Source organism: Myotis lucifugus, unplaced genomic scaffold (genome assembly GCF_000147115.1).
Source record: "Myotis lucifugus unplaced genomic scaffold, Myoluc2.0 scaffold_2, whole genome shotgun sequence".
Lineage (NCBI taxonomy): Eukaryota > Metazoa > Chordata > Mammalia > Chiroptera > Vespertilionidae > Myotis > Myotis lucifugus.
Genome location: NW_005871050.1, coordinates 23,014,090 through 23,037,787, shown reverse-complemented (window position 1 = coordinate 23,037,787; position 23,698 = coordinate 23,014,090). Strand labels below are relative to the sequence as shown.

Here is a 23,698-nt window from a genome sequence, read left to right as displayed (position 1 = left end):
ATATAGAAATATTTTGATATTTGCAACCATAGTAAAACAAAGATTTATATTTTTGATATTTATTTTATATATTTAAATGCCATTAACAAAGAAAAGTCAACCAAAAAAATGAGTTCTCGTGTCACCTCTGACACGTGTGTCATAGGTTCGCCATCACTGGTATATATGAAGTGTAGCAAAATGCTAAAGGCTGTGCTAAGCTCCTTAGACTTGGACACCAGGAATATATAAGTATTCCTCATTTACAATAAAGCATCTTAGTGGTATTTCTGATGTAGACAGCTCATGAAGCAGGACATTAGCCTAATTTTATACAACCTGAAGTTTAATAGTTAAGCAATTCAGGTTCAAGGACATTATAGGTTAGGTGATATTACCTACTGAAAAAGTATAAACCCAGAATCCAGCTCCAACAAGCATTTTAATACCCAAGAAAGGAAGCAAAGTATACCTGTAAATCATATCTCCAGGAACTAGAACCATTCTTACTGAGAGGGAGAAGAACAGGTAATGAATGAAGGTAGGAAAGATAACTCACTTACAATAGTTATAAAGCTGTGTTTGCAGTGTCTGAGGGCTTCTTCACTAAATATTTTGGTTTCAAGTTTATAAAGCTTTCAGCTTATTTTCATGGAGGCTACTTTTTCCTCTTAAAACAATTTATTTTAGCCTGACCAGCATGGCTCAGTGGTTGAGCATCAACTTATGAATCAGGGGTTCACGGTTCAATTCCCAGTCAGAGCATATGCCCGGGGTTGTGGGCTTGATCCCGGGGGCAGAGGGGGGACATGCAGAAGGCAGCCAATCAATGATTCTCTTTCATCATTGAAGTTTCAATCTCTCTCCCTCTCTCCAAAATCAATAAAAATATATTTTTAAAAACAATTTAATTTTAGAATAGATAAGTGAATGAGAAGTGAAATTTTCTTTACAAAGTTGTACTTTAGCACCAATTTTTTGCTGCAACATACCAACTCCCACAAGTGCAAAACATCTAAGAGTTAGTAGTACTCCAATACAATGACAACTGACATCCAAGATCAATTAACGACAAACCAGCAGCAAAGTTCCCTCTATTTCACAGGAACACAGCTTAGTGTGGAGATCTAGTAACATCTACATGAAGACTAATCAGATACATATTAATCATATGCTTAGTAGTTTTTGGGGCCCTTGCATTTGTCAATGGAAGGCTCCATCCTTGCACACAAGTAACTGACAACTTCACCCCACTGCATACCTACATTCCAGAACCTAGCCAGTAAGAGCAAGGACACAACTTTTGGCCTGCCATAAAATGTAAACTGTCCCTGGATCTCGTCCTGTTGGAGACACCACAGATTGTTTTTATCCTAAAATAAATCTGCATAATAAGTCCAATGACAAGCAGCAGATCTATTAAGATTCATTTTTTACCTGAGGGGACAAACATCCCACTAAGCTTGGCGAGACAAGAACCATTCCGATTTCAAGATTCTAGGAGTACTTTAAATTATTTAAAATCGTTTTCTAACTCTTCCAAAATAAAGCACTGTAAGGGCAGGAATTCATATATATCTCCTAGAGGCCCAATACATGAAATTTGTGCAAGAGTAGGCCTTCCTTCCCCCAGCTGCCAGCACCGGCTTCCCTCCAGCACCCGGGACACAGGCTTCCCTCACAGCCCCAGCTTCATCTGTAAGGACATCCGGAAGGACGTCTGGAAGGATGTCTGGACTAATTAGCATATTATGCCTTTATTATTATAGATTATATATGAGATATATATACATATATTATTTATAGATATGATTTAGATATATGATTTATAGATATATAAATTATCCTATCTAGTAAAGAGGGAATATGCAAATTGACTGTCACGCCATAACAAAACTGGCTGTGCCCACAGTGGAGGCAGGAATTCCGTAACACAAGATGGCTGCTCCCACAGCAGAGGCTGAGTTCCTGAAATGAGCCTTAATGAGCAATCAGCAGGGACCTGAGGCTGCATGGCACTGGGCTGGGGCAGAGGACCTGCAGTTGTGCCCCCTGCCTGGTGGGGCTTGACAGGGGACCTCAGGCCACGCCCCCTGCCCCAGGCCAGGGGACCTCAGGCGGCGCCCCCCACCCAGCAGGGCTTGACGGGGGTGGGGGCGGCTGGGTCTGGATCTAGCCCAATGGGGGTGGGGCCAGCCGGGTCTGGGTCTCGCACAATTTTGAGGCACACGTGGGTGGGTGGGAACTTGACTCTGGTTCCTGTGGCGTGCCCCAGACTTTGACAGGAGGAAGATTTTCATATACATTTTACTAATTTTCTTTCATCTCTGACACTTCTATTATAGAGAAAGGGCAAATGGCAATATTAAAGTATTTCCTCTAATTAATTCCCTTTTAATGTGCACAAATTTCATGCACCAAGTCAGTAGTAAAATAATAATAAAATAAAATTATTGTTACAAGTCACAAGCCTAAGGCAGGGCTAGATGCATAGTAAGAACTTGGGTGGAAGGTGTTAGCTTACTATATGAATGAGCAAATGGAAACTGCTCCTTGACTTTGGTGGTTTTCCATTCTGGAGCAAAAGGAAAGAACTTGCAGAGAAGAGAAATCAAAAGCCACACAAATCAGCACAGCTATAACTAGAAGTAGCAGGTGGGACCTTTCTGTTGGAGGACTGTACAACTGCCAGTTCACCAAAATGGGGAGTCCCCAGTGCCCTTGATCTTCCAGTCCCTCCACCTCGGCTACCTGAGGAAACTACACATACCTCTTCCTCCAGCTTTACCACCTTGGCCTGGGCATTGCTCAGGGCCTGGTCTCGGATTTCAATGTGTCTTCTTTGGTCCTCGTTGGTAGAACGGGCAGTGGCCAGCTCGGTTTCCAGCTTCTCCTTCTCCCGCATGCTCTCCTTATCTATAAGTACATGAAATGTCAACACTACCATTCTGAAGCTGGCTCAAAACCTTACCTGAGAATAACTGTCAATCATACCCATTACTAAACATTGTAGTGTTCTAGCACACAGATAAATGAACCAGATAGATCCGGACTCTATCACTGGCTCTACCACTAACTTGCAGTGTAAATTAAGAACAGTCACTTAACAGTGGCTGTTGAGCAGAAGCAATGAGAAAATAGAAACAAAAATTGTTATGAAAAGTATTACACAAAGGAGAACACATGCACACACACACACACACACACATCAGAAGAATAAGTAGGCTTGTCTCCTCAATTTTATATTTTCAAATGGTCTTGTATTGGTTAAAAAAAAAAAAAGAAGCAGCCCCCCCCATTTTCCCCATTGTTGCCTCATGAAAGTATATTTAACCAATCTAAAAATTATATTTCACAAAATGCACAAAAAACTCAAATCCCACCCTGTATTAACATTATTTTTTAACTGAGCTCAATCTATAATTGCATTGTATCTACAGATGACAGTGACACATCTGGTTATTCTCCATGCCTTTCTAGGTCTTTCCCCTTCTAACTAGGACAGACTTCGTACCAGAAACTCAAATGAGCAGTTCTGATTCTCATTTGGAGGTAGAGCACTCTTCCTCTCGAGACCTTAATACTTAAGTTTGTAGGAGAAACTTTAATAGGGCAGCCTCACCTTCCTTCCTATTCTGACTTTACATATCTATTCATGTGCACCTTGAAAAGAAATGAATATTTGTTGAGTACTTATTGCATACCATATATTACACAAACTTTATCCTCAGAACAACCATATTAGGCAGGCATTATTCTCCTCTTCTCCATTTTGCATATGAGACTCAGAGGAGTTGAGTAACTTGCACAAAGTCCCACAATTGGTAACATAAGTAATGGAGATCATAATTAAGGTCAAGTTGTTCTAAACTCTTTCTAGCGGACCAGGCTGCCTTAGCCTAGGGTCCAGTTGGTTTGGCCTCTACAGTAGTTTGAGCACATTCCCCAGGGAGGCTTTTCAAGAGGGCTTTCTTGGCTCCTGCCACAGTTCCAACCAAAAGCAAAGTCCAAAGGCAAAAGAAATTAAAGGGCCACAAGTCATGCCCTCTTCCCTGCCTATAACATGGAGTCCACTTTTCCCTTCTAGAACCATTTAACAGTCTTTCACTCTGCTGTTAGTACAGTTTAATCTGCTAAATCATCACATATTCTAAATCAGTAACAGAACTATTAGGACACCTGAAATACCAACTCCACATAGAGAGGAGTGCCAACTAGTAGAACCAGGGCGAGAAACCATACATTTTTCTGTTTTGTTTTTTCCTGGGAGGCTGCCACCCTGTCCACCAAGATCAAGTGCAGAGTAAACGTGACACCGGGAAAGCAACCTCAAAATGATTTACAGTAGGCACTGATGACACCAGAAAAACCACATTCCTTACTTCAAGACATACTGACAAAGGAACAGCAGATTCAGGGAAATGATGAAGAAAAACTCCCAGTTCTGAAGCCAGAGCACAATGGAGCAACCATTAAGGGAGGGGGGTATTGCAAGAGGAGATCAAACACACTTGTAAAAGCTGACTGGAAGCTGCATGGAATGACTTGAAAGGGTCATGTGCAGGCCCAGCGAAGATGGGGCCTGACAAGTCCCACCAAGCACTACTCCAGCTGGGAGCCATACTGAGGGAGGCTGGGGGTAGGGACACCCACTAAGGACATCTGCAGAAGTGGGGGTAGTTCATGTTTCCCCCGAACTCATTCTCCCTATGGACTCAATTCACTGTGTAGTTTTTATTGCTGGTTTTATTGTGGCAATTGGAAAGAATAAGGCATTGTCTTGCTGGGTGGAGTCCATTGGGGACCGATAAAGAAGAGGATTAATTCATTGTCCTGGTCTTGGGAGTATTTCCAGACAAAGGAAACACTATTTTAAGGAAGACATAGCTCTGCCCTCCCCCATACCCTCCATCTCTGTAGTCAGAGTCAGTAGTTCAGGCCATAGCAATGGTCCCCCTCTAGCTACCCTTGTAATCTACCAAGGTATGATGATGATATGACAATATAAGGTGTTTTAACTAAGGGAGCCCCAGGAGCAGGTGGTTTTGCAAACACTAATCATCAATCCTGCAAGCTAATCCCGTCTCCACCAGAGCCAGCACATGGAGCTTTCAACAATCACTAAGGTTCTTTTCAGATAGCCACGACAAATGCAGGGACTTCAAGGGACTTTTCTGGTTTTATACAGAAGGAGCCATGTGGATATCACTAAATGTTGTGGCAAGCAGCCTTCTTGGCCTAGGAAAAACACACACACACACACACACACACACACACACACACAAATTCTCCCAACTTCATGCTTGAACAGGAAAAAATACTTCCTAGATGACATCCACTCTGCCCTGACTTTTCAAGGCTAAATAGAACTGTGTGCCCTTTCCCACACCTCATTCCCATCCGCACATTATTATCTGCTGCTAAAGCTTTCAGACTTACTTTTTGCAAGAGCTGAGAGATGGTTTTTCTGGTATCCTCTGTCCCCTCGTATTCTTTCTCCGCAAGCTGTTTGTTGGCAGTCTCCAGACGCTCTGTGGAATTCGGACACAATCAACAGAGCCCCATACACAAACTTCCATGCACATGCTGTTGGCTCTCTCAATACTGAACTTGGGCAAACAAGCCGGCTTCTTCTTGTTACACAAAAATGGGTGACACAGACATACGTTTGTAAGTGTAGATCCCCAAACAAAACTAGAACATCGCAGGGAAAGAGGAGTTGAGTACTTAACACTTTTGGTCCACGCTGACAAAACCTAAATGCAGAATTCTACATTTCAACAAAGGAATCTGCCCCTGAATATATATCTTTCATTCACCTAAAGAAAAAGCATCAGAGTTATTATAAAGTCTTTAAAACCCTGTACTGTCAAAACTGGAAGGGACCATAGGCAGCATCTAGTTCAGTTCCCTCATTTTACTGATAACCTAAATCCAAAGACAGAAAACAACATCGCCAAGGTCATCAATTGCAAAAGTGTTGAAAGTGTTGATGGTTATTTCTCACCATCTTTAATATTATCATGTTAAGGTAAAAATACAAGGAGGCAGTCCTAGAAACAATGGAGGATATCACTATTTCAAGCTAGCTCTGCCAAAAGACTTGGCCTCTGCAAAACCTATAAAGAAAGAGAAGCAGCACCAATTGTGGGGGCGAGCCGGGTGAGTCCAGGACTCCCAGGATAGGTACCAACTGATTAGTATATCAGCTCATCCCACTTTGATTATGCAATCTTGGGACGAAGTACTATTGTAGTCACAAAAAATATGTCCTGCAATTTATTAATCGTACCAGTGGACTGCACTAACCTAAGAGCCTCAACTTGTGCTCCATAGCCCTTCCCTTCTACATCTTGTCTGATGCTTCAGAAGTGATTCCCTCACCTCTCAGATCCCTGTTAAAGTCATGCATCCTTCGAATCTCCCCCTCAAGCTTGTTTCTCATGGCTTTCTCCAAGGCTTCTCTTTTGGAGGATGACTTCACAAGGTTCTCATATGCCTCCGAGACACGCTGGATTTCTGTCTCCACCTGAAAAAAACAAAAGGAAAGATAGTGGGGAAGGTTGGAGCTCAATGGAAAGATGGTCTGAAAAAGTACATGCAAATCCTTAATGACAGCTTTCCCCAGAGCTTTATTGATGGCCAGGAGGCACAACACAGCTTAGGAATGTTTCCCAGAAGGACAATTATCTCACTGGCTCAGGACAAATCCGCAGGTTAAAAAAAAAATAAAGTGTCTTTATTCTCTTCAGTAGGAGAGAATAAATTTAACAATATAAAATGATTACCATATCTTAATTAATAATTTTTTAAATCTGAAAATAATAATGTATATAGTATGTAGGTAATGTTACTCTAGAGCAGTGGTTCTCAACCTTGGCTGCACATTAGAATCACCTGGGAAACTTTTTAAAATCCTGACTTCTGGGCCTCACCCTCCGGAAATTCTGTTTCTTTGTTATGGGGTGGGGCCACAACATTATTAACAAAGAAACAGAATTTCCGAGGATGAGGCCCAGAAATCAGGATTTTAAAAAGATTCCCAGGTGATTCTAATGTGCAGCCAAGGTTGAGAACCACTGCTCTAGAGTGCTCAAAGGGCTTTCACGTGTTTACTAGTATTTCGATTTGCCTTGATATCTGCCTTCACAGGGACACCTCTCCCCATTTTAGCAGAGAGAAGAGTGAAATTGCCTTTTCGAACATGACACTAATGGCAGAAGCAAACTGTAAAAACTCTAAGCCTCAGACTCATGCAGTAGTTCCATTCAATTTAACAAATATTTACCAACGGCCAAATAAGGGACTATGGGGTATCTAAAAATGAGTGAAGATATTATCATTGTCCTCAAGAAGCTTTTTAGCTAATCAAGTAAACGAATATGGAGAAAAAAAGAGACAGTAAGAGTAGTCCTATTAAGTGTAAGGAAGGAAGAGGTTATTCCTGGTTGGGGGTGAGGGGAGAGGAGGACAATTTCAGGGAGGAGGTGGCATTTAGAGTTAGATCCTAAAAGCTGGATCAGATTTCAATGAGCATAGGTGAGTGGAAGGGTATTCTATTCTGAGTTTGTGAATGCATTCCCAGAGTGACCAGTAGTTCTATTTGGCTGGACACTGTGGGGTACACAGAGGGAAGCTGATGAGATCTGGCTGCAAAGATAGACTGGAGTCAGATCATAAAAGGGCTTTAATGCCAGGCATTTGGACTTTATCCCATAGTCAGTGGGAAACCAGTACAGATTTTTTAACAGAAATTCATAATCAGAGTTGTGTTTTATGACACTCTGGCAAATCTTGTAAAATGGAAAAAACAACAACACAAAACATCAAAGAGAAAGAGTTTTGCCCTGAATCAGCCCGAACAGCAAGAAAATAAGAAATTAGACTCCAAAGTCTTTCTGTAACCAGTATAGCTTCATTGCACATATAATAACCACAGGACTATTTGCATATAATTTGAATAAGACAAATAAGCCCCATGGTGTATTAAGCAATTTTCAAAATAAATGTGATTCTTGCAACCGTTCTACATTCCCTCTCAGTTTTCCACTATCCTCCTTAACAAAGCTCAGGGTGCTTTATGGGGAGAAATCTCAGGCTGAAAGCCTGGGGGAAAGGTGTGGTTACCAAACAACTCAGATTCCACCTGCCCCAGCTCCAAAATTATGCCTGATGCAGGACTTCCTGCAAACAAATGAGGCTTACACCACAGAAAAGAGCAGACTTGAGAATGTTTTTCTCCTTGCAGATGGCACCAAGATAACAGCACAGAAGGGAAAAACTGGTGAATGGCATTTAGAGACATGATCTGCAAGGCTTGGGCCTGATAAAGCTTCTGCGTGAAATTCAAGTGCTGAGTAGAGAAAATAAACATTTCCATTTGAAAGAGCAGCTTGGTGTTGGTCTGCTCTGGGCAGCCTTAACAAAGCTTTCCAGTTCTCCACAGAATGCCACACCTGGAAGGCAGTCCCTCTACTCAAGTTGTTCAGAGTACTATTTCAAGATCTTGCACCAATCCTTTCCCTGCCCCCCTGTGTAGATACTGTACCCTCCAAAAGGGCAAGTTGTACACGCGTAAACAGAACCTTCCAGGAAAAGAAGTCACAGGAGGGCATATCCACTAGTCTGAACTACGCAATGGTGGCGCCTGGGGAGAGGGAGGGTGGTGGTGAGTTTCCAGACTTATTCTATCTACTTATACCCCTCATAAACCTTGGGCCTCCTTATTTGTTCTAGACCAGCTGGTATCTACACCTCATTCTCCTCACTTTCCTTTTCCTCTTCTACCTCACCTGTGCCTCTCATCCACTGCAGCACTGGGTTGGCTTCACTTCCCCCAACACTCAAGGTGTGTCAATTACACTCAGTTGAGGCATCTTTACCCATACTTGGGAACAAACACCACAAATCCTATTCTGCCCCTCTTCCTTCCACCCACCTCCCACTCAAAAAAAATCAACATGAATCCATAGGTGAAGAGGGACTACAGAAGATCTGGGTCTACCCTTCAGTTACTACATCAAAGATGTGGCTGGGGCCACCCTGAATAGAGAGTTTGGGGAAGGGTATCAACTGTTAAACCTAATCAGCCAAACTGTGCCAGTCTGCCTCTAGTGTGTGAATATGATCCATTTAGTGAACCAATGTGATGGGGTGGGGGTGGGGGTATTGTTAAATGAATGAACGGGGAAATTTTAAAATTGGGGGCAAAGTCAGGGAGAAAAAGTTCTCACTTCACCCCACCAACACCCATCCTGATTTGGGAACATTGGGGGAAAATGTTTTTACTACATAAAAATACTTAGCTGACAGTAAGTCTTCCTCTCTCCTTTAAGACCCAGATTTGGTGTTTACAAATTCTCAGCTTGATTCAGGCCCCTGAAATTTCCACTTGCGGGTGTCTCCTAAGGACAGAGTTGAACAATACCAGGCAACCTCCCTTCCCTCCCCCACCTTCACCCTCACCTCCCTAAACAGTTTGCATTGTCGGGAGATCAAACCACAGGAGCTCTACAATGACAAAAGCTGCAAAGCGGCTGCCAAAGGCATAACCCTATTCACCAACAGCCACTGGAAGCCAAGAGCTAATGTTCCTAGCTTAGAGCACTCAAGAGCTCAAGTCCCAGCTGCAGGAGACAGGAGGGGCCCAGGAAAGAATGTGAACTGGGGACATACATTCCTTTTTCTACTTCTTCAGCCTAGGGCTGTCACCTGTCACCCAGCTGTGGTGCTAAGCCCCTCCTGCACTCTTCCACACACACCAGAGAGAGAAAGAGCAGATGTTGAATGTGAGCCGCAGGGAAGGACCAAAGGAAAAAAGAGGATAAGGAAGCGGGTGTTGAAAAAGAGTTACCATGGGAACTTCCACTTGGAAAAGTGCTCTAAGCCCTTTCCAGAACAAGGCAGGGCAGGATCTAACTTCAGTGGTGAGATTTTTCTAGAAACTATGATTTTATACTTAGGATTCAACTTCAGTATTAACTATAATCAAGACAAAAAGTCTTTATGCTGGTAGGTACTTCATACGCAGACATCACCAGTGTTCTTGACCTTATGAAGAAGTTTCTCTGCCTATTGGGATTCTAAAAAAATCAATCAAGTTGTCTTAAGGCTATGGTGTCTAGGAAAACTTCCTCCTCGCATAAATATAAAATGTTACTTCTCCTAGAAAGAAAGGTAGAGGCTTTTTCCAAAGTTTCATCTATATCTAACCTTCAGATATAAGAATCCTTACCCTAGTCGGCTTGTGGACCAAAGGGTCCCAGGTTTGATTTCAGTCAAGGGCACGTACTTTGGTTGCAGGCTCCTCCCGGCCCAGGCCTTGATCAGGGCTCCTGCAGGAGGCAACCAATCGATGTGTTTCTCTCACACCGATGTTTCTCTCTGTCTTTCCCTCTCTCTTCCACTCTCTCTAAAAAATCAATGGAAAAATATTCTCAGGTGAGGATTACCAAAAATAAAGATATAAGAATCCTTAAGACCTACACATAAGTGATGCAGGCTCCCACAAATGGAGACTTTTACATCGATATTAAACATATAAGATCTAAAGGAGACTCTGATATCCCAATATTGGGGCCTCACCTTCTGCAGTCTTGCCACCTTCTCGTAGCATCCTTCCAACTCCTGCCGCAAGTTCCGGTTCTCATCTGAGAGGATCTCAACCATCTGCTGGGCTCTGGAAACAATGGCAAAAGGGTCTGCCGGCATTGGATGATAAGAAGCAGAAGACTGCTGAGCCCTAGGCATAGCTGAATAGGCTTCTCCTGGCTGTGGCTGCTGCTGCTGGTGATGGTGGTGGTGGTGTTGCTGCTGCTGACTCAGGCCCGGCTGGGTGAGACGGTAAAGATCACTCTGGTGAGTCTGATTAGGAAGGAAATGTTGCTGCTGCCTAGGTAGGTGAGCCGAGTGGTCTCCTTGGTTTGGGACCAATGGATGTTGAGCAGGAGATAACCTAGTGGATGGTGGAGACTGCAGCAAGGACAAGGAACCCCCAGATGTGAGGGAAGAAGTTGGGCTGTGAAGTTGAGAGTTCCTGGTCGACAACGGCAATGAGATGTCCTGTGTTGGCCTGTAAAACACGGAGGGTATATTAAGGTTAAGCTCTCTCTGAAGGCGCTGGGGGAGAAGGGCACAAGAAAGTGACATGAGGAGGCTTTCAGTCCCCCCCAGAACAGCTGCAACCTGAGAAGCAGGCAGTATTAGACTATGGAGTCTCTGCAAAGACCTCCACAGTCCTTTCTAGGTCTGACCTTCTATGACTGCCTGACAGACAGAGACGTCATCCCATAGATTGAGGATTGAACCAGATGATCTCAAATGTCGCTTTGTGAAAATTAAAGTGATGTATGCCTATACACTTGGTGCTCAAGTAGGAGCATTTTAAATGAGTCTTCTTCAAGTTAATTTTTCGCCTCATTTTAAACTAAACCTTTTCTGACATTCTATATGTGGTCCGGCACACGTAAAGAGTCAAATTTAGAAAATATGTTCTACTTGCCCAAAAGGAAATAGTGAACAGCAGTCAAAAACATCCCTCATCTTGCTATCTGCAACTCTCTTTGATACTAATACATATATTCACAAAAATGAGGATAAGTAGATACCTTTTAGAGATACCAAATAATTGTTATTGATTACAGTTATTAATAACTGACTGAGAAAGAAACCAAGATGGCAGCATAGGTAATCACCTATATTTGCGGCCTCTCACAACCACATCAAAATTACAACTAAATGGCAGAACAACTACCACCCAGAAACACAGGAAAGCTGGCTGAGTGGAAATTCTACAACTAGAGAGGTGAAGAAAGCTCATTGAGAACGGTAAGAGGTGCAGAGACGCGGAAAGTGCTGGCACCTGGATGTGCTGTTCTTTAAACCGGGAGGGAGATACAAGCTCCCACTTGCTCTGAATTCCAGTTACAGGCAAGACTCTGGGGGACCCAGACATATACGGGGAGAAACTGGACTGTCTGGCATTGGGACAGGAACGTGAGGGCCGCTTACTCTTAGAGGTGCTCACAGCCAGCATTCATTGTTCCTGCACGGGTGCACTGGACGCGGAGAACCAGGGACTTCTCCGGTTCAGGGAAGCCATTGCTGTCTGCTCTGCTCTGGTGATTCCAAGAGACCCCGCCCCACCCAATTTACAACCCCCCCCCCCCCCAAGCTGTGCTTATGGGCTTTTGCATATGAATGCCCTGTCCTTTCGCCTAAAACAAACTGCAGCTGGGTCAGAAAGCCCCAGAGATTTCAAAAGAAGGCCCACTACCTGGCAGCAGTGACCTTGCTTCACAGCTGGGCCTCCTCTGGGCACTTCCAAACCCCATACAAAGAGGAGGACTCTGCAGATGTCTCTGTAGCTCCTGCTGGGTGGCCCCAGACAGTGGCTGACCTTGCACCTCCTTGGAGATGATAATGAATTACAACTCTTCACATCCATAAGAGACACACTCAAGGGGCAGACTCAGTGAGTACCAAAGCCCTACGGAAGCAAGTCCTGCCCATAAGGGTGTCTCCTGCACAACAGATCTTCCAGTGTAGACACAGCTGGTCACCACAGCCATTTGGCCTGGAGGTCAATTCCTCCCAGTGATACCAACAGCAATTAAGGGTTAACTACAACAAGACTGTACAAACATCCCACAAAGGAGTGCACCAAGAGCATCCACCTCAAGTGACTGGAGAGGCTGAACGACGGGCCCTATAGGACACCAACCACACAAGGCCACTCTATCAACTCAAGGAGACTTAGCAGCTACCCAGTACATAAAAACAAACATAGGGAAGCAGCCAAAATGCGGAGACAAAGAAATAACTCACAAATGAAAGAAATGGATGAAAGCAAACTACTGGATATAGAGTTCAAAATCACAGTTATAAGGTTACTCAAGAATCTTTTAGAAACCTCTGAGAAATTTAGTGAGACCCTCAAGGATATGAAAAAGGACCAATCAGAAATTAAGCATATACTGACTGAAATAAAGAATAATATACAGAGATCCAGCCCTAACTGGTTTGGCTCAGTGGATAGAGTGTGGGCCTGCGGACTGAAGGGTCCCAGGTTCAATTCCAGTCAAGGGCATGTACCTTGGTTGTGGGCACATCCCCAGTAGGGGGTGTGCAGGAGGCAGCTGATCGATGTTTCTCTCTCATTGATGTTTCTAACTCTCTATACCTCTCCCTTCCTCTCTGTAAAAAATCAATAAAAATATTATATATATATATATATATATATATATATATATATATATATATATCCAACAGCAGACGAGAGGATCCCAAGAATCAAGTTAAAGATTTGAAATACGAAGAAGGAAAAAACACCCAACAGAAAAAAATCAAAAAGAAAAAAGAATCCAAAAATATGAAGATACTGTAAGGAGCCTCTGGGACAACTTCAAGTGTACCAACATCCGAATTATGGGGGTGCCAGAAGAAGAGAGAGAGGAAGATATTGAAAACCTATTTGAAGAAATAATGACAGAAAACTTCCCCTACCTGGTGAAAGAAATAGACTTACAAGTCCAGGAAGTGCAGAGAACCCCAAACAAAAGGATCCAAACAGGACCACACCAAGAAACATCATAATTAAAATGCCAAGAGCAAAAGACAAAGAGAGAATCTTAAAAGCAGCAAGAGAAAAACAGTTAGTTACCTACAAGGGAGTACCCATACAACTGTCAGCTGATTTCTCAACAGAAACTATGCAGGCCAGAAGGGAGTGGCAAGAAATATACAAAGTGATGAATAGCAAGAACCTACAACCAAGATTACTCTACCCAGCAAAGCTATCATTCAGAATTGAAGGTCAGATAGAGAGCTTCACAGACAAGAAAAGGCTAAAGGAGTTCATCACCACCAAACCAGTATTATATGAAATGCTGAAGGGTATTCTCTAAGAAGAGGAAGAAAAAGGTAAAGATAAAAATTATAAACAACAAAGTGACAACAAATACATATCTATCAACAAGTGAATCTAAAAATCAAGTGAATAGAGAGAATCGAAGATGGCGGCGTAGGTAAACACCGGAGACCGCCGCCGTAAACAACCACTTCAAAAATACAGCTAAAGGTCGGAACGGACATCAACCAGAACCACAGGAAGGCTGGCTGAGGAGGGACTCTTCAGCTAGAAGCAAAAACAACAGCAGTCCGACGCACAGAGGAGGCGCAGTGTGGAAAATTTAAAGGTACGGTGGTGCGGCGGTGCGCGCGCAAAGCGGGCTGGTGGCTGAGGGCGCGGTTGTCGTTTTCACTCAGGAGTGAGTCTCAGACTCTGGGTTACAGATCCGGGCGAGTCTCTAGGGACCCTGACTCAAACGGGAGAAGCGGGTCTGTCTGGCTACGGCCCCTCCGAGGTTTGCAGCGATTGCTGGGACAGAGAGGCAGAGCCCTTGGGGACGGACTGAGAGCGCCCATAGCTGCTCCCTCCCCCCGCCCTGTTGAGCCCGCCCCGCCCAGGCACTGCGCACAGACATTTGCCGATCGCCTCAGGCAAGGGCAGGACTAGCGCCTCCTCAGAATCCTACAGCCAGTAGGTCTGCTGGTCAAATCCCTCTAGTGTTAACTACAACAATTAAGGCTTGGCTAGAACAAGACTGCGCACAGAGACCACAAGGGGGTGCACCAAGAAAGCATAAAAGATGCGGAGACAAAAAAGCATGACAGAAATGGAGGATATGGAGCTAAGAATCGCAATTTTGAGGGCTTGCCATAAATTTGTGCAGAGCCTCACGAAAACTAATGAGACCCTCGATGCTACGATAAAGAAATTAGAAAGTAAGCATACACGGACTGAAATAAAGAATATTATACCCAATAGCAGACCAGAGGAGCACAAGACTCAAACCAAAGATTCGACAAAAAACACCCAATTGGAAAACCAAAATGAAAAAAGAATCCGAAAGTGTGAAGATAGTATAAGGAGCCTCTGGGACAGCTTTAAGCGGCCTAATATCAGAATTATTGGAGTTCCAGAAGATGAGAGACAGCAAGATATTGAAAACCTATTTCAAGAAATAATGGCAGAAAACTTCCCCCATCTGGAGAAAGAAATGGACTTACAGGTCCAAGAAGCGCAGAGAACCCCAAACAAAAGGAATCCAAAGAGGACCACACCAAGACACATCATAATTAAAATGCCAAGAGCAAAAGACAAAGAGAAAATCTTAAAAGCAGCAAGAGAAAGAGGCTCAATTACCTACAAGGGAATACCCATACGACTGTCAGCTGATTTCTCAACAGAAACTTTGCAGGCCAGAAGGGAATGGCAAGAAATATTCAAAGTGCTGAATACCAAGAACCTACAACCAAGATTACTTTATCCAGCAAAGCTATCATTCAGAATTGAAGGTCAGATAAAGAGCTTCACAGATAAGGAAAAGCTAAAGGAGTTCATCACCGCCAAACCAGTATTATATGAAATGCTGAAAGGTATCCTTTAAGAAGAGGAAGAAGAAGAAAAAGGTAAAGATACAAATAATGAACAACAAATATGCATCTATCAACAAATGAATCTAAGAATCAAGTGAATAAATAACCTGATGTACAGAATGAACTGGTGATTATAATAGAATCAGGGACATAGAAAGGGAATAGACTGACTATTCTTGGGGGGAAAAGGGGTGTGGGAGATGCGGGAAGTGACTGGACAAAAATCATGCACCTATGGATGAACACAGTGGGTGGGGTGTGAGGGTGGAGGGTGGGGTGGGAGCTGGAAGGAGGGGAGTTATGGGGGGAAAAAAGAGGAACAAATGTAATAATCTGAACAATAAAGATTTAAAAAAAATAAAAATAAAAATAAAAAATAAATAAATAAAAATCAAGTGAATAAAAAATCTGAAGAACAGAATAAACTGGTGAATATAATAGAATCAGGGGCATAGAAAGTGAGTGGACTGACAATTCTCGGGGGGAAAGGGGGTGTGGGGGGTACAGGAAGAGGTTGGACAAAAATCTTACACCTATAGATGAGGACAATGGGGGGGTAAGGGCATGGGGTGGGGTGGGAACTGGGTGAAGGGGAGCTATGGGGGGAAAAAAGAGGAACAACTGTAATAATCTGAATAAAGATTTATTGAAAAAAAAACTAACTGATACCTATTAGGTGGCATTTAGAGTTAGATCCTATAGTTAGTAGGATCTAACTCTATTTGTAGATAGTAGTAACAATACTATGGCCTCGAGGGGATTATAGGCAACACTATTGTACTGATTTTTGATGTACTGAATCACAAAATGTAAGGACTGGAAAGGCCTCAATGAAATAATTTAGTCCAACTCTGTCAATGGACAGAGGGGGGAAATGAGGTCCAGAAAGAGGAAGCAATATGCCAAATATTACACAGTGAGTTATGGTGGTGCCAGGGTAGAACCCTTGTTTCCCAATTCCCATTTCCAGGCTCTATCCACTACCATAATATATTGATTTCCTCATGCTGATGTTCAGATTCGTAGCCTATTGCTTACAGAAAGTTCCAGGAAGAGAACTTTGGTACATTGTTCAATGTGGCTCTCTCATTTTTATATCTAAAACTGGACTACTGGCCATTAAGAGAAACAATCAGAATATGTGAATGGATCATTTCCATCATCATCACCACAAGGAAGAACATCTATCAATATACACACAAAAGCTTATACACCCCACCCCAAGCCCATGCCCAATGCACCTCATATGCTCCCACATTCTGTGGATGCTTGCCCTACAATTGATATTTCTCAATCCAGGGAAAACAGATGGCTAAGAGCATGGGATTTGGATCCCAACAGAGTTTAGAGACCTTTTCTACTGCTTACTAGCTGTATAACATCGCTCAAGTTACTTTATCTGCAAGAGCCTGTTTCCTTCCTGAGGTTGCAACTTAATTACAAAAATACTGGACTCTTCTCATTTTGGAGCTCAATAGGAATTACAAGAGTCTCTTATCTACCTCCCAGAGAGATAGGTTGACCCTGTTAGTGATTTTACTTATTGGATATTCATTTAATCTTTGCACTGAATTGCATGCAATTCATGGTGGAACTGGGACAAATCACCAGGATCAATTAACTTTTAACTGGTATTCCAAATGCTAAAGCACATCTCTCCCACACACACTCCAGTTATCATTATTGTTCATTTATATAAACCGACAAGAGATCCTCACTATTAGGGATTTTTACCGCTACAAAATCATTCCTACCACTTGATCATAGACACCCAATTACCTGGATGTTCACCAGAGCCCTCAAACCTGCTCCAGCCCTAGTTTCTGTCTCTCAGCCCCATCGAAGCCTCTGGCGTACCCATATTCTTCCAACTTCATACATATGTCACTATAAACAATTACTAAATATTGAAGAGGGCATGAGAACTATTTGTGGATAGAAGAATTTACATGGTTCTCCTGATTACAACTGGAAAGTTACTACCTTCACATGACCTTTCTTCCCAAGAGCTCAAAGCACTCCTCCATTCAAAGGCCTGGGAGCTGTTTACAAATATATATGTGCATATGTGTATATGTGTATATGCATATGTATAAGATGATATAATATACTAGGGGCCCATTGCACGAATTCATGCACCTTGAAAGGAACTGTGGGCCGCAAGGCTGCGGTTGGCCCAAGGGCGGGTTTTGACCCATCCTCTGCACCCCTGCCTGGCCCCTCCCACCGCAGCCCCCAGTCCCCTGTCTGCCGGCAGCCCCGCTCCCTCCACTGCCCCTCCCACACTGACGGCACTGGCCCCACTCACACCTGCTGACAGCACAGAGTGATAGGGGCCAGCTCCAACAGTGGGTGTGAGTGGGGCTGGTGCCATCAGCGGGTGTGAGTGGTGGCTGCTGCCCCGATCACCCCTCAGGAGCAGGGGGAGGTGGAGAAGCCCTCAGGGGCGAACAGGGCTGGCGGCCATCACTCACACCCGCTGACGATGCCAAGCAATCGGGACCGGTGTCAGCCGCCAGCAGCGGGTGCAAGCTGCAGCTCCGGTGCCACCTGCAGGTGCGAGTGGAGCTGGCTCCAGCACCGGCAGTGGGTGTAAGCGGGGCCGTCGCCAACAGCGGGTGCGAGAGGTGGCTGTCGGCCCCAATCGCCCCTCAGGAGCAGGGGGAGGTGGAGAGGCCCTGAGGGGCAATTGGGGCTGGCAGCCACTGCTCGCACCTGCTGATGGTGCAGAGTGATCAGGGCCAGCGCCGGCAGCAGGTTCGAGCACCGGGCAGGACCGCAGCGAACGGAAGCAAAGAATTTTCAGTAACCACCAGAGGCTTGCTCCAATGATAGCGACCAGCGTCCCACCTTGGTCTGGCGCCTGTGCTCACCTGCTCCACCATCCCACCACAGCCGACACCTGCCATGTTCCGCACGCGCCCCCTGGTGGTCAGCACACATCATAGTGACTGGTTGTTCAGTTGTTTGGTTGTTCTGCCATTTGGTCTATTTGCATATTAGGGTTTTTATATATATAGATATGTGTGTGTGTGTGTATATATATATATATATATATATATATATGTCTATATACATATATATAAATAGATAGATGATAGATGATAGATAGATAGATAGATAGATAGATAGATAGATAGATAGATACTAGAGGCCTGGTGCATGAAATTTGTGCATGGGGATGAGGGGGTCCCTCAGCTGGCCTGCACCCTCTCCAATCCAGGACCCCTCAGGGGATGTCCGACTGCAGGGATCAGGCCTATACTGGCAGTCGGATATTCCTCTCACAATCCGGGACTGCTGGCTCCTAACTGCTCACCTGCCTGCCTGCCTGATTGCCCCTAACCACCTCTGGCTGCCGGCTTGATGCCCCTAACTGCTCCCCTGCCCACGTGATCACCCCTAACCACCTCTGTCTGCTGACCTGATTGCCCCTAACTGCCTCTGCCTGCCAGCCTGATTGCCCCCTAACTGCTCCCCCCTGTCAGCCTGATCGCCGCCCTCTAACTGCCTCTGCCTTGGCCCCTGCCACCGTGGCTTTGTCCGGAAGATGTCCGGAAGATGTCCAGTCTAATTAGCATATTACCCTTTTATTAGTATAGAATAGTGGCCTGGTGCACAAACTTCGTGCACATTAAAAGGGAATTAATTAGAGGAAATATTTTTATTGCTATTTGCCCTTTATAATAGAAGTGTCAGAGATGAAGGAAAATTAGTAAAATGTATATGAAAATCTTCCTCCTGTCAGAGTCTGGGGCATGCTGTGGGACCGAGTCAAGTCCCCACCCAACCGCACGTGCCTTGAAATCGCACGAGACCCAGACCCGGCTGGCCCCAACCCCACTGGGCAAGATCAAGACCTGTCAAGCCCCGCCGGGTGGGGGGTGCAGCCTGAGGTTCCCTGGCCCAGCACCAGGGTGGGGTCATGCCTTGAGGTCCCCTATCAAGCCTCACCGGGCGGGGGGCGCAGTCTGAGGTCCTCCATCAAGCCCCGCCGGGTGGGGGGCGTGGCATTAGGTCCCCTGCCCTGGCCCAGCACCACGCAGCCTCAGGTCCCTGCTGATTGCTCCTTAAGGCTCATTACAGGACCTCGGCCTCTACTGTGGGCGCAGCCATCTTGTGTTATGGATTCCCTGCCTCCGCTGTGGGTGTAGCCATCTTTATTATTACATATACCCTCTTTATTAGATAAGATGATAATCTTAAATTTATATATAAATTTAATGTCCTGGAATTTGTTGGGGCTATTGGATATCCTGGGTAGAAAAGAGGGGCTTATATTTCATGTTCTCCCATCCAACTCTCAAGATTTACGGGAAAAACAGGCATATTAACCTCCATCCTCATTGTCAGGATTTGGAAACCCAAGGCCTGGGATGTGTTCTCTTTTAAAGACTGAATGCCCATGTACCGTACCGGGGGGTAGGGGAGGCTGGGGGAAGGTCAATTGGGGAAAAAAGGAGACATATGTACTACTATTTGTAATGCTTTAAACAATAAAAAAAAATTAAAACTTTCAAAAAAATATATAAAAGACCGAATGCCCAGTTCTGAACGGGGCTTCCTCCTCCCAGCTCCCCTGGGTGCCATCAGCAACCCAGGCCTCTCCTTTAAACAGAATGTCCACTGGTCCCCCTCCTGTCTGGAAGCTGAAAGGCTCCTCCTTGCCCTGAACAGCTCATGGCCTCCTGGGGACCTCAGAAAGGAGAAGACCACAAGATCTGTGAAAAGTAGTCACCAGAGTCAAATAAGCCCAGGACTGTAGTGGCCCTGGCCATAACTCTGGGCACTGCTAGGAGATAAGGCAGTTGCCCCTCAGGTTCCCCAGGCTGGAAAAAGAAGCAGATTTCAGTGCACTGTGATGTTGGGAAGACCAAGGCAGTCCATCCCTGGCAGGTTTGCAAACATGAAGCAAGGCTTGGGCAGTCGCAAAGAGAGAAAAAGCCCTCCAGCCAACGAACTCCATCTGGGCTCCAGCATCCACCCACCACAAAAAAAGCAGGGCAGTATTAACACTCTTGTGAAGTTTCCACTGAGAGGAAGGGACTGAGGAATGACAGGGGTAGGGGAGAGCTGGGGGGATGTCAGAGGAAGCAAAAACACACTTGAGACTAAATAATACGCATAATAGCAATAATAAAGGTGGCAGTTGGGTAAGCGGCACTCACCCCAGCACCGCAGCATGAATCACTCCCCACTGACATATTAACCAGGAATAAGCTGCCAGCAGACAATAGAATCACATGATCTCATGGAAGCCCTGACCTGCATCCCTGCTCCTTCCCTCCCTTCATTCTGCCCCTTCCTAAGACAACCCGGTTCTAGTGTTCTGTGGAAAAGGGGAAAGGGTATATATGCAGGACAGAGGCCAATGGCCAAAATCAGCATCCCCCCAAGCAGGCAGCACTCCCTCCCAGAGACAGACAGCTTTGCAAAGACACAAAAGAAAAGCAAAAACCGGTCCGTTGAGTTGACATACCACCTTCCACCCTGATACCTCACTGACTGGAAGCCCCTGCCCTCCCCTGCCACATACTACACACACACACACACACACACACACACACACACATACTGCACACTCCTGGCCCACACGTGTGCAAGCCCACACTTATACTCTCACCAGAGCAGGTGCCACCAACAGCCTGGAACCCAATTTAGTCTCCCCACAGAAACGGTGCCTTTCCCAGGCTCCGTGGTAGTGAAGCTGTGAATCCTGGACTGGGCTGCAAATTCTTGATTGTTTCTCTTGCACAACCAGCTCTGCTCTGAACTACAGAGTTAGGTCACCCTTAGATTCCACTAAACAAGGATTTCAAGAAACCTCAGATCTGGGCACAATTTCAACAATTAAAAGGAGGTGGCTGCTTTACAAACAGAGAAGATTTAATTTTTAAAAGCAGTTGATAAATGTATAAACCCCAAATGCAGAAAAGGCTCAGCACTTAAAAAGACAAAAGATTCAGAGAATTTTTAATTCTTCACATGTCCTGGCTTTGTTTCCCATCTGGAGTTCTGAGCATTCAGGATATTTATTTTTTAAGTGGGGAGGAGGGCATAGGGAAGATGAAGTAATAAAAAGATTGTTTATAATATTTTGTTCATTTTAACAGCAAATCCTTAGCATTTTACTGCACCTTGAAAGGCAAACAAAGGTTTTTTGAACAGCAATTTGTTCAAAGAGCTTGCTTTGCATCCCTATCTGTAATTTGTGGATTAAGAACTAGGAATTTAGTCTTCTAATTGTTTGGTGCTAACAGCAGTTACTTGGAAAGGTATTCACAAACTGTTAAAGCAAATAAGGAGGACAAATGTGTCACCACTTGAAAGTGTACACTTCAGGAAAGCAATTCAACTACCTCCCCCCTGCCAGCAATTTGTCAATAGGTGCCACTCCTTAGTCCCATGCCCTGCAAACATTTTATTGCCTGAATTTTTCTGATGCAGACCCAAACTTCACACAGAGCATCTTTTAAGTTTTGTTATTTATTCATCGAGCATATCAAGCACCCTGTTCCTCTCCCATAGAGAAAAAGAAAAAAAAAATGTTAGAGCAAACCTGTCTCTTAAAATGCTGCTCAAGAGGGTAAGCAGCATGAACTCTACTGCTTTTGGTGACAGGAAGATAGAACCACAGATAATGTAGGAGGGAGGAGAAAATACAAGTATCTTCCTGTAAAACAGATGCAGCTACATTTTTCTGGTGGTTTAATCAGTATGGGAAGAACAAAAATCCCTCTTTGGGTTCCTTATTATTTATTTAGGCAGATCAAAGGACTTTTCCATCTAGCTTCAAACACTGTGGGAGCCATTTCAGATCACGAACAATACTGGTGAATGAGTTCTGAAAATAGCTTTCCTGGGGAGGCGGGCCATGTGCTGAGTGGGGCTTTGGATTCTGCTCCACACTCCAGCCAACACACTACCCTCCCACAAGGCGACCGACGTCAGCCCATCCACATACGGTAGGGAGTCCCACAGACTCTTTCCATACTAATGGGAAGAACAAAACAAAAACCCTGGCTTCATTGACATTTTGCTGGCTTGGACGGGTTTCCACTAAGCTAAGCAGTCCAACAGACCAACCCCTCCCTGGGTCTTCCGCTTCATTGGACAGATGGGAATTGGGTTCTTGATCTCATTTAAACCGGAAGGGCCCTGTCCGTTACCCCATTTCCTGTTCCAAGCCACTTATCAGAACTTAGGCTCCTGCCCTCTGAAAGCTGCACGGAAGAGTTAAGGGGAAAAAATCCTAAACTGGCAAAGTTAGGGGTGGAGCCCAAAGTGAATTGTCTCTGGCTAAAAAATGAACCTGGAAGGGGAAAATAATGAAATACCAGGAAATGCCAGGTGCATTCTCTCACCTTACCTCTAACTCCACCCCTTGACTGCCTTGTCTCCACAGTCACCCAATGAAGAACTTTAAGCCAAGAGGCTTTTTCCCAAAGCAGTAAGAAGGAGACAGGAGGCAAAGAGTTAGACATCAAAGAGATTCACAAGCCTAGTGTGGGGGCCCCCTAAGGGAAAGGCCACCCTAGGTCCAGGCACTTCAAACCACACGGCCACCCATAATTACCCATGGTAACAGGGCAGGAATACCGCATAACTTCCATCACTGTTGCCCATATACTGAAATACTACTAATCAGAGACATTATCCCAATAGCAATAATAGAAACAATGAACTGCATAATGGAATCATAATATCTGGTTGATACAATGGGCCCTTGAATAAATCAAAACTATACATAGGTGGGCAAAAGTAGGTTTATAGTTATAATACAAATAAATAATACAATAATTAATAAATAATAATAAAAGAATAAACTATGTGTTTTGAGTACTCACAACTATAAACCTACCTTTGCCCACCTGAGTATTTAGGAAGAACTGAATATATAAAACAGTACTCCTGAACTAAGGACAAATGGTAGGGAAGTCATGGGTGTATTTTGCCTTCTACATTTTAGCATCTGACCAAAACTTATATATAATACTAGTGGCCTGGTGCACAAAATTCGTGCATGGAGGGGGTGGTTCCCTCAGCCCAGTTTGCACCCTCTCCAATCGGGGACATCCCTCTCGCAATCTGGGACTGCTGGCTCCTAACTGCTCACCTGCCTGCCTGCCTGATTGCCCCTAATCCCTCTGCCTGCCTTCCTGATCGCCTCTAACTGCCTCTGCCTGCCTACCTGATCACCCCTAACTGCCCTCCCCTGCTGGCCTGATCTCGCCCCCAATTGTCTCTGCCTGCCTGATCTCACCCCCAACGGCCCTCCACT

The 23,698-nt window shown here is 44.6% G+C and overlaps 1 protein-coding gene across 1 annotated transcript in view; it reads right to left on the bottom strand.

Moving 5' to 3' along the window:
* Positions 1 to 23,698, bottom strand: part of AMOT (angiomotin) — a 70,217-nt gene that overhangs the window by 27,092 nt on the left and 19,427 nt on the right. The window contains exons 5-8 of the mRNA XM_006082209.3: positions 10,564 to 11,050; positions 6,364 to 6,508; positions 5,415 to 5,510; positions 2,750 to 2,895 (exon numbers count right to left, since the gene is read on the bottom strand). Coding sequence (XP_006082271.1) covers positions 2,750 to 2,895; positions 5,415 to 5,510; positions 6,364 to 6,508; positions 10,564 to 11,050 — 874 coding nt within the window. The remainder of the gene's footprint in view (positions 1 to 2,749; positions 2,896 to 5,414; positions 5,511 to 6,363; positions 6,509 to 10,563; positions 11,051 to 23,698) is intronic.